This window comes from Oncorhynchus kisutch, unplaced genomic scaffold, assembly GCF_002021735.2.
Source record: "Oncorhynchus kisutch isolate 150728-3 unplaced genomic scaffold, Okis_V2 scaffold3711, whole genome shotgun sequence".
Classification (NCBI taxonomy): Eukaryota; Metazoa; Chordata; class Actinopteri; order Salmoniformes; family Salmonidae; genus Oncorhynchus; species Oncorhynchus kisutch.
Genome location: NW_022265656.1, coordinates 202435 through 214815, shown reverse-complemented (window position 1 = coordinate 214815; position 12381 = coordinate 202435). Strand labels below are relative to the sequence as shown.

At 45.6% G+C, this 12381-nt stretch overlaps 1 protein-coding gene across 1 annotated transcript in view; it reads right to left on the bottom strand.

Moving 5' to 3' along the window:
- Positions 1-12381, bottom strand: part of LOC109878848 (dysbindin-A-like) — a 36037-nt gene that overhangs the window by 18157 nt on the left and 5499 nt on the right. Inside the window, exon 7 of the mRNA XM_031820867.1 lies at positions 4902-4924. Within this exon, the coding sequence (XP_031676727.1) occupies positions 4902-4924 (23 nt within the window). The remainder of the gene's footprint in view (positions 1-4901; positions 4925-12381) is intronic.

Sequence of the window (12381 nt, the reverse complement as noted above, 5' to 3'; positions counted from 1 at the left end):
TGTCCTGGTGATCGTGACGACCCAGGCCGGCCCAGACCCCGAGCGGAGAGCGAGACCAGACGCTCAGCTATGCCACGGCTATATCACCACTACAGCTAACCCCCCATTCTGCATCGACAGAGTGGTTACACACTACCTCGCTCGGACGGATAACGCTTCTGTGCTGCCAAACACACACACACCGCGATGCTGTGAGGGAGCACGTGCAGTACTGCCAGGCTGAGGAGACACTGCTGTAGTGGTGAGAAGAGAGGATGGGAGGGCTGCCTGGGAGTGTACCACTCACTTCTCACAAGAGGGGGGGACAGCTGCCTGGGAGTGTACCACTCACTTCTCACAATAGGGGGAGGGCTGCCTGGGAGTGTACCACTCACAAGAGAGGGAGAGCTGCCTGGGAGTGTACCACTCACTTCTCACAAGAGGGGGAGGTCTGCCTGGGAGTGTACCACTCACTTCTCACAAGAGGGGGAGGTCTGCCCGGGAGTGTACCACTCACTTCTCACAAGAGGGGGAGGGCTGCCCGGGAGTGTACCACTCACTTCTCACAAGAGGGGGAGGGCTGCCTGGGAGTGTACCACTCACTTCTCACAAGATGGGGAGGGCTGCCTGGGAGTGTACCACTCACTACTCACAAGAGAGGGAGGGGCTTCTAATAATAAAGACAGATAGTGGGAAACCTAGGCTGCATCATAAATGCCACCCTCTTCCCTACATAGTGCACTGCTTTTGGAAGTAGTGCACTAAACAACCTGCCAATTAACTTGTTGTTGTCCCCCCCTTGTTGTTGTCCCCCTCCCTTGTTGTTGTCCCCCACCCCCCAAAGTTCATCAAATGTCTACCCTGCTAGACCTGCCCCGGTCAACTTTAAGTGCTGTTTTTGTGAAGTGAAAACATATAGGAGCAACAACGGCTCAGCCATGAAGTGGTAGGCCACAGTGCCTTCCGACATGCCACATTTTGTTGTGTTACAGCCTGAATTCAAAACGGATTAAATATATATTTTTCCCCCTCACCCATCTATACACAATAATGACAAAGTGAAAACATGTTGAGAAACATCTGCAAATTTATTGAAAATTAAAAACACAAATATCTCATTCGCACCTCTTTGCCACGACACTCCAAATTGAGCTCAGCTGCATCCAATTTCCTTTGATCATCCTAGGACCACTGCCTTAGACAGCTATTTATAACGTCCAGGTTCAGAAATGCCCAGAAAATTGCAAGGAATTTGCTTTAAAACTGCTAAATGTTCTCTCCGCCAACAAGAGGCGTGTGAACAATGTGTCGTGGCCAGTGGTTGTGCCCATAGAAATAGATGTGTCACGTTCCCCAAGGAACAAAGGTTTCTTCCTAGGTTCTGGCCTTTCTAGGGAGTTTTTCCTAGCCACCGTGCTTCTACACCTGCATTGCTTGCTGTTTGGGGTTTTAGGCTGGGTTTCTGTACAGCACTTTGAGATATCAGTTGATGTACAAAGGGCTATATAAATACATTTGATTTAATCCTCTGTGAAAATGTTTGGGAACCACTGAGCTACTGTACAATCTGCATATCATAATGCTATGCAAATGATCAGGTAATTAACCTTATCCTCGGCATTTGCTATATAAAGATACAGTAAATGTATGGTGCTCTTCCAAGTCGAGTTAAAATGCTCTTTTTGCTGAAGAGAAGCTCATAAGAGATATTGATTGAGATTGATCTCTATAGAGACTACTGTGGAGGAGGGATTGACACACCTACTGCATTAGAAATTCATTGCACCTAGCTAGATGAGTTTCTATAAAAGAACCACAAAAACTCCCATGTCTTTAGTTAAGATCCCTGACAGCGGAATAGATTCTGTGACTGAACTTAGAACAGTCTCTCCCGTCCGTTCCGTCTGCGGTCAAGACACGGTCACGCCCGTTCCGTCTGCGGTCAAGACACGGTCACGCCCGTTCCGTCTGCGGTCAAGACACGGTCACGCCCGTTCAGTCTGCGGTCAAGACACGGTCACGCCCGTTCAGTCTGCGGTCAAGACACGGTCACGCCCGTTCCGTCTGCGGTCAAGACACGGTCACGCCCGTTCAGTCTGCGGTCAAGACACAGTCACGCCCGTTCAGTCTGCGGTCAAGACACGGTCACGCCCGTTCAGTCTGCGGTCACGCCCGTTCCGTCTGCGGTCAAGACACGGTCACGCCCGTTCAGTCTGCGGTCAAGACACGGTCACGCCCGTTCAGTCTGCGGTCAAGACACGGTCACGCCCGTTCAGTCTGCGGTCAAGACACGGTCACGCCCGTTCAGTCTGCGGTCAAGACACGGTCACGCCCGTTCCGTCTGCGGTCAAGACACGGTCACGCCCGTTCCGTCTGCGGTCAAGACACGGTCACGCCCGTTCCGTCTGCGGTCAAGACTCAAGCCTTTAGTTTAATCTCACATTAGCTCAGCAGCTCTCTCTCTCTTTCTACTAGAAAGGATCTGCTCCTGCAGTACTGAACAAGACCACACTGCTTCAAGGTAGCATCCCAAATGGCACCCTATTGACCAGGGCCCAAGGCCAAAAATAGTGCACTATATAGGGTATTGGGTGCTATTTGGGATACAAACACTGACTAAACAAATGTAAAAGTGTAGAGAACAGACATATAAAATATAAATCTCTGAAAAGAGATGCAATTTATGTCTCAGCTCGCTGGAGGGGACAAACGACTATCTAATTCCTTTCTTTCTTTCCTTTCTTTAACTCCTTATTGTGACATGATCTCTGTGGTGTATCTAATGTGATAGATCACTCCGACTAAAAATAGCAAGGTGGTGGGGTGTTCTAAGCAGTTCCCATCCTGGCTACAACAGGAAATTAACGTCATGCATAATGAGGCGAGGAGAATTTCAAGGAAATGTAGCCCCTGAAGCTAAAATCTTGTGTCTTACTGCTATTCTGGCCCATTCGGTTTAATTTATATGTTAATACGGAATAAAAGCCACAAATATAAACAATGAAAGCCATGTATGAATATTAACTAAACAAAAACAATATGTATTCTACCACGTAACATTTCCAGATGAGAATATCCATGGACAATTACACTTCACAGAGAACAGCCTACCTGTTTAAAAGACCACAACAGACACACTCATTGATCCCCTTCCATTATTCATATCCTGAGAACGCAACTCTTGCATAGCAACATCCAAATCGCTATTTTCTTTTTTAGTACCACACACACACTAGTAAAGTGGTTATTGAATGGCTCATGAATGATTCATTATAGACACTGGACAGAACTAAGCTTCTAGCGTCAAACTCGTTTCTGGACACATCACTGTCAGGCAGACCTTTACAGTCAGGTTGATCCATCTCTCCTCCCCTCCTCCTCCCCTCCCACATCATCTCTCCTCCCCTCCTCCTCCCCTCCCACATCATCTCTCCTCCCCTCCTCCTCCCCTCCCACATCATCTCTCCTCCCCTCCTCCTCCCCTCCCACATCATCTCTCCTCCCCTCCTCCTCCCCTCCCACATCATCTCTCCTCCCCTCCTCCTCCTACATCATCTCTCCTCCCCTCCTCCTCCTCCCCCCCTCCCACATCATCTCTCCTCCCCTCCTCCTCCTACATCATCTCTCCTCCCCCCCCCCCCCCCCTCTCCCACATCATCTCTCCTCCCCTCCTCCTCCTCCTCCTCCTCTCCTCCCACATCATCTCTCCTCCCCCTCCCCTCCTCCTCCCCTCCTCCCTCCCTCCTCCTCCCCTCCCACATCATCTCTCCCCCCCTCCCTGACTCTCACTGTGTCTGCGTCCCAAATGACACTCTATTCCCTATTTAGTGCACGACCAGGACCTCTGGTCAAAAGCAAGGCACTATATAGAGAACAGGGTGTCCTTTGGGATTCAGCCTGGGAGCCAGTAAACTGCCTCCAACAAGGGAATCTCATCATGTTCGCTTCGATAACATCACAACTAGCTATTCTGTGAGAATACTGTGTTTATAGCTGTGAAACATATTTTATTCCCTGGGGGGGGGGGGGGGGGGGGGGCACGTTGTAATGTCGCACTGTTCATTCTATTGGAGGTGAAGTAACGTTGTAATGTAGCACTGTTCATTCTATTGGAGGTAACGTAACGTTGTAATGTCACACTGTTCATTCTATTGGAGGCGACGTAATGTTGTAATGTAGCACTGTTCATTCTATTGGAGGTGACGTAACGTTGTAATGTCACACTGTTCATTCTATTGGAGGTGAAGTAACGTTGTAATGTAGCACTGTTCATTCTATTGGAGGTGAAGAAACGTTGTAATGTAGCACTGTTCATTCTATTGGAGGTGACGTAAAGTAATGTCGCACTGTTCATTCTATTGGAGGTGAAGTAACGTTGTAATGTAGCACTGTTCATTCTATTGGAGGTAACGTAACGTTGTAATGTAGCACTGTTCATTCTATTGGAGGTGAAGTAACGTTGTAATGTAGCACTGTTCATTCTATTGGAGGTAACGTAACGTTGTAATGTCACACTGTTCATTCTATTGGAGGTGAAGTAACGTTGTAATGTAGCATGAAGATCCATACCAGAACCAGGATATTCCTGCTGAGAGGTTCATTATGACAGAGAGGTTCATTATGACAGAGAGGTCAATGTGACGCAGCTTGTGACGATACTCTTACTGACAATACTGTTCTGTTTAGAGGACATCTTACTGACTGTACAGAATACTGTTCTGTTTAGAGGACATCTTACAGACTGTACAGAATACTGTTCTGTTTAGAGGGGATCTTACTGACTGTACAGAATACTGTTCTGTTTAGACATCTTACTGACTGTACAGAATACTGTTCTGTTTAGACATCTTACTGACTGTACAGAATACTGTTCTGTTTAGATGGGTTCTGTTTAGATGGGTTCTGTTTAGATGGGTTCTTACCTTTGAGAGACTCCAGCTCTTTCCTGTGAAAGAAAATAGGAACAACAGTTAGAAGCAGTCTTTTCACTAGTGTCCCTCACGCTCTGTGAAGGAGTCTTTACACTAGTGTCCCTCACGCTCTGTGAAGGAGTCTTTACACTAGTGTCCCTCACGCTCTGTGAAGGAGTCTTTACACTAGTGTCCCTCACGCTCTGTGAAGGAGTCTTTACACTAGTGTCCCTCACGCTCTGTGAAGGAGTCTTTACACTAGTGTCCCTCACGCTCTGTGAAGGAGTCTTTACACTAGTGTCCCTCACGCTCTGTGAAGGAGTCTTTACACTAGTGTCCCTCACGCTCTGTGAAGGAGTCTTTACACTAGTGTCCCTCACGCTCTGTGAAGGAGTCTTTACACTAGTGTCCCTCACGCTCTGTGAAGGAGTCTTTACACTAGTGTCCCTCACACTCTGTGAAGGAGTCTTTACACTAGTGTCCCTCACACTCTGTGAAGCAGTCTTTTCACTAGTGTCCCTCACGCTCTGTGAAGGAGTCATTACACTAGTGTCCCTCACGCTCTGTGAAGGAGTCTTTACACTAGTGTCCCTCACGCTCTGTGAAGGAGTCTTTTCACTAGTGTCCCTCACGCTCTGTGAAGGAGTCTTTACACTAGTGTCCCTCACGCTCTGTGAAGGAGTCTTTACACTAGTGTCCCTCACGCTCTGTGAAGGAGTCTTTTCACTAGTGTCCCTCACGCTCTGTGAAGGAGTCTTTTCACTAGTGTCCCTCACGCTCTGTGAAGGAGTCTTTACAGCTTGTTCCTGCAGGACCAGAAATAACAGCAAGACATTTCAATTGTAACATGCTTTTCATTTAACAACTACTGCAAAGTGCTGCTACAGTCAGTCCATCATTGAGTCTATAACTACATGATGCTCATTCTAAAGCTTCATTCAGATACAGCAGAGTTCAGCTCCTCTCTCTAGTCTCTACCCTCAGATGAACAATAACCTCCCATCAGCTCCTCTCTCTCTCTCTCTCTCTAGTCTATACCCTCAGATGAACAATAACCTCCCATCAGCTCCTCTCTCTAGTCTCTACCCTCAGATGAACAATAACCTCCCATCAGCTCCTCTCTCTCTCTCTCTCTCTAGTCTATACCCTCAGATGAACAATAACCTCCCATCAGCTCCTCTCTCTAGTCTCTACCCTCAGATGAACAATAACCTCCCATCAGCTCCTCTCTCTCCCTAGTCTCTACCCTCAGATGAACAGTAACCTCCCATCAGCTCCTCTCTCTAGTCTACACCCTCAGATGAACAATAACCTCCCATCAGCTCCTCTCTCTAGTCTCTACCCTCAGATGAACAATAACCTCCCATCTGTGAATCAAGGCCAGAAACAAAGTCTTTCAGATGTCTGGGTTTACACATCACTTAACAGCCAGGGCTATTTAATGGCTGTTTAATGGCAAAGTACAACTAAAAACACAAATCTTTTTATTTAACCTTTATTTTAGTACGCAAGTCAGTTAAGAACAAATTGTTATTCATCCTGACTGCCTACCCCGGCCAAACCCGGACGACTAGAAGCACTATAATGCCAAGGCCTGACATGAATAACAGGCATGTTGTTTTCCTTTCAACGGATGCCGCTTCATTTTGTCTCACATAAATCACTGAACGTGAAACTCACTCACTCACTCACTCACTCACTCACTCACTCACTCACTCACTCACTCACTCACTCACTCACTCACTCACTCACTCACTCACTCACTCACTCACTCACTCACTCACTCACTCACTCACTCACTCACTCCCTCCCTCACTCCCTCACTCCCTCACTCCCTCACTCCCTCCCTCCCTCCCTCCCTCACTCCCTCCCTCCCTCCCTCACTCCCTCCCTCCCTCCCTCCCTCCCTCCCTCCCTCCCTCCCTCCCAGTGGTAACCGGAAGGTTACAAGTTCAAACCCCGAGCTGACAAGGTACAAATCTGTCGTTCTGCCCCTGAACAAGGCAGTTGACCCACTGTTCCTAGGCCGTCATTGAAAATAAGAATTTGTTCTCAACTGACTTGCCTCGTTAAATAAAAGGTCAAAAAACCTTTAATTAACCTCTTAACCGCATTGCACTTCATCATTTATTTCCTTATAGAATCATAGCCACGTGAAGGGTTCTGAACGAGCCACCCTGGTTCATGGAAATACATTTACCAAAGTTATAGAATTCCTGTTCAGAAAGAAATTCAGAACATTCAGAACAGCCTGGTACAGCATGAGAAGGACTATCATTTAGCCACAGAGGACCACTAGCTGTGGACTGTAGCCCAATAAAAAGGACTGTCATTTAGCCACAGAGGACCACTAGCTGTGGACTGTAGCACAATAAAAAGGACTGTCATTTAGCCACAGAGGACCACTAGCTGTGGACTGTAGCACAATAAAAAGGACTATCATTTAGCCACAGAGGACCACTAGCTGTGGACTGTAGCACAATAAAAAGGACTGTCATTTAGCCACAGAGGACCACTAGCTGTGGACTGTAGCCCAATAAAAAGGACTATCATTTAGCCACAGAGGACCACTAGCTGTGGACTGTAGCCCAATAAAAAGGACTGTCATTTAGCCACAGAGGACCACTAGCTGTGGACTGTAGCCCAATAAAAAGGACTGTCATTTAGCCACAGAGGACCACTAGCTGTGGACTGTAGCCCAATAAAAAGGACTATCATTTAGCCACAGAGGACCACTAGCTGTGGACTGTAGCCCAATAAAAAGGACTGTCATTTAGCCACAGAGGACCACTAGCTGTGGACTGTAGCCCAATAAAAAGGACTATCATTTAGCCACAGAGGACCACTAGCTGTGGACTGTAGCCCAATAAAAAGGACTATCATTTAGCCACAGAGGACCACTAGCTGTGGACTGTAGCCCAATAAAAAGGACTGTCATTTAGCCACAGAGGACCACTAGCTGTGGACTGTAGCCCAATAAAAAGGACTATCATTTAGCCACAGAGGACCACTAGCTGTGGACTGTAGCCCAATAAAAAGGACTATCATTTAGCCACAGAGGACCACTAGCTGTGGACTGTAGCCCAATAAAAAGGACTGTCATTTAGCCACAGAGGACCACTAGCTGTGGACTGTAGCCCAATAAAAAGGACTATCATTTAGCCACAGAGGACCACTAGCTGTGGACTGTAGCCCAATAAAAAGGACTATCATTTAGCCACAGAGGACCACTAGCTGTGGACAGTAGCCCAATAAAAAGGACTATCATTTAGCCACAGAGGACCACTAGCTGTGGACTGTAGCCCAATAAAAAGGACTATCATTTAGCCACAGAGGACCACTAGCTGTGGACTGTAGCCCAATAAAAAGGACTATCATTTAGCCACAGAGGACCACTAGCTGTGGACTGTAGCCCAATAAAAAGGACTGTCATTTAGCCACAGAGGACCACTAGCTGTGGACTGTAGCCCAATAAAAAGGACTGTCATTTAGCCACAGAGGACCACTAGCTGTGGACTGTAGCCCAATAAAAAGGACTATCATTTAGCCACAGAGGACCACTAGCTGTGGACTGTAGCCCAATAAAAAGGACTATCATTTAGCCACAGAGGACCACTAGCTGTGGACTGTAGCCCAATAAAAAGGACTGTCATTTAGCCACAGAGGACCACTAGCTGTGGACTGTAGCCCAATAAAAAGGACTATCATTTAGCCACAGAGGACCACTAGCTGTGGACTGTAGCCCAATAAAAAGAAATAGCCTACAGTCGGGAACGTGAGGCAAATCTGTCAGTGAAAACACAGGTTGGAAAGCAAATGGCTCCTGCTGAAAACACTGTAGGCTACCAACATATTAGATCTACTTCCAAATATTGTTTTACAAGAAGAGAGAGAGAAGCTTTTGACACGAGCGCGTCGTCAATCACCAGAGAGTGAGCTGCTCATCAGTGAGTGATTCAGTGAAACTGGGCTCCCGAGTGACGCAGCAGTCTAAGGCACTGCATCTTAGTGCAAGCGGCATCACTACAGTCCCTGGATCGAATCCCAACCAAGCCGCACTGCTTCTTAACACAGCGCGCCTCCAACCCAGAAGCCAGCCGCACCAATGTGTCGGAGGAAACACCATGCACTTGGCGACCTGGTTAGCGTGCACTGCGCCCGGCCCGCCACAGGAGTCGCTGGTGCGCGATGAGACAAGGATATCCCTACCAGCCAAACCCTCCCTAACAAGGACGACGCAAGGCCAATTGTGCGTCGTCCCACGGACCTCCCGGTCGCGGCCGGTTACGACAGAGCCTGGACGCGAACCCAGAGTCTCTAGTGGTGCAGCTGGCGCTGCAGTACAGCGCCCTTAACCACTGCGCCACCCGGGAGGCCAAGGTGGTTTTATTGATCTCAGATTCTCAGTGTCATAGTAGCCTGCCGTCTCCATCAGGTGTGTGGTATTAAAACAAGATTCTGTCAGTCTCCATCAGGTGTGTGGTATTAAAACAAGATTATGTCAGTCTCCATCAGGTGTGGTATTAAAACAAGATTCTGTCAGTCTCCATCAGGTGTGGTATTAAAACAAGATTCTGTCAGTCTCCATCAGGTGTGTGGTATTAAAACAAGATTGTCAGTCTCCATCAGGTGTGGTATTAAAACAAGATTATGTCAGTCTCCATCAGGTGTGATATTAAAACAAGATTATGTCAGTCTCCATCAGGTGTGATATTAAAACAAGATTCTGTCAGTCTCCATCAGGTGTGATATTAAAACAACATTCTGTCAGTCTCCATCAGGTGTGTGATATTAAAACAAGATTATGTCAGTCTCCATCTGGTGTGATATTAAAACAACATTCTGTCAGTCTCCATCAGGTGTGATATTAAAACAACATTCTGTCAGTCTCCATCAGGTGTGTGGTATTAAAACAAGATTCTGTCAGTCTCCATCAGGTGTGGTATTAAAACAAGATTCTGTCAGTCTCCATAAGGTGTGACATTAAAACAACATTCTGTCAGTCTCCATCAGGTGTGATATTAAAACAACATTCTGTCAGTCTCCATCAGGTGTGTGATATTAAAACAACATTCTGTCAGTCTCCATCAGGTGTGTGGTATTAAAACAAGATTATGTCAGTCTCCATCAGGTGTGGTATTAAAACAAGATTATGTCAGTCTCCATCAGGTGTGGTATTAAAACAAGATTCTGTCAGTCTCCATCAGGTGTGTGGTATTAAAACAAGATTGTCAGTCTCCATCAGGTGTGGTATTAAAACAAGATTATGTCAGTCTCCATCAGGTGTGGTATTAAAACAAGATTCTGTCAGTCTCCATCAGGTGTGGTATTAAAACAAGATTCTGTCAGTCTCCATCAGGTGTGGTATTAAAACAAGATTCTGTCAGTCTCCAGTCATGTAAAAAGACGACTTCATGTAATGTGTTTATAAAAGGACCCCGGGCTACTAAAAATGTCCCCATGTGTGTTATGTCAGTAGGTATCTCTACTCCACTGCTCTATGCCAATACGGTGATATGCATGCAATGCTTTATTATAGAAGGTGAACCTCAGAACTCCCCAGGTTCTGCCCACTCTCACGCTCACATTGACAAATGAAGCACTGGGCTCTTAATGATGACTGTAGTCTAGTGGACACGCCATCAAATAGACCTGGCAGTTTCTGACGGCGTAACAACAGTGGAATTGAAGAAGCAGCTTTGTGCATCTTGGTAAACTGTCAGGCAGCATCACACCGTAATGAGAACCTCAAGGCGTACAGAATAATAATCCCACATCACAGATAAGAGGACAATGCCGCTGGAGGATTGCAGCTGTAAAGGCTTTTCTACCGAGGTGCAGAAAGGCTTAAGCAGCAATGACAGTACATCGCTTTCTGTACACGTTTCTATGAAGTATCCAATTTCCCCCACAGATGTGAATATTTTAGGATATACAACGTCAATGGGTCATACAGTGGGGCAAAAAAGTATTTAGTCAGCCACCAAATGTGCAAGTTCTCCCACTTAAAAAGATGAGAGGCCTGTAATTTTCATCATAGGAACACTTAAACTATGACAGACAAAATGAGAGAGAAAAGAATATTTTAAAAAATCACATTGTAGGATTTTTTATGAATTTATTTGAAAATTATGGTGGAAAATAAGTATTTGGTCACCTACAAACAAGCAAGATTTCTGTCTCTCATGAATTTTGACTATACCAGCCAGAATATAGCACGAGCTTAAAGTGTGGCAACTTGGTGTGAACTTTGAACTGTTATTCACTAAAGAAGTGCTACCCCCTCCGCCCGCTAAACGTGGGCTAGGAGAGGACGGACAGAGTATCCATTCTACCACGCTCCAGTTCATCACTAGACAGTCTTCAAAGGACAACCCGGCCTACCATCTACGACCAATCTACCGAAGCAGAGCTCAGAGTAAATATTTCTTGCATTTTCCTTTCTCAAATAGGCGGTAATTTAGAATGCATAAGATACTGTATTTACGATAGCATAGCTTCTCCCTTTGTTACTCAGTCTTCCCGCTCTTTCACTCAAACCCAGCCCCTTTTCTTTGTGTAACCAGCCGCTGTATCGGCTCCGTTCACCAGGTCCATCAATGTATGATTCATTCTGTGTATATGTAATTCTGTGTGATTAGTATATAGTAAATAAATAATTAAACCAAATGTTGTGTTGCTGATTCAACTTGTTAGCCAGGTTTCATGAAGATGAGAATTTACAACTTTCAGATGAGACTAAATAAGGTGAGGATTAAATATTGACTGCTACTGACGTTAAAGATTACCAGGTCTTTAAGAGTTTACTCGGAAGACAACAGCTCTATAAACATTATTTCGTGGTGCCCCACCTTCCTAGTTAATTATTTACCTGATTAGCTTAATCAGGTAATATTATTTACAGAAAAATGATTTTATAGAATAGCATGGCATATCACTTAATCCGGCATAGCCAAAGACACAACAACCCCCTGGACAGGACACTAGTCTATCTCCTGTTTCTGTAGTGAGGCAGCTTGATGTACCAGTACACCCCCTGGACAGGACACTAGCTATCTGTCACAAATGAGCAGCTACAAGTACAGCTTGTAGATTCAGTAAGGTTTTTTCCTGTGACTATGTGATAATGATAGCCATCAGCAGATTATATGTGGAGCTTGTTCATACAGTGCATTTAGAAAGTATTCAGACCCAATGAGTTTCTCCACATTTTGTTTACGATACAACCTTAGTCTAAAATGGATTTGTTTTTTATTCCCTCGTCAATCTACACACAATATCCCATAATGACAAAGCAAAAACAGATATAGATGTTTTTGGAAAATATATATATTTTTTTTTAAATGTCTGAAATGTCACATTTCCCACAGTATTCTGACCCTGCTGCTTGTTTTTCCTGGGCCGGTATGATACTATGTTATAATACTGAAGAATCCATCTGGACGCAACACAGTGGTGCATCAAGTGGTGAACCTGTTTTCATATCAGACAT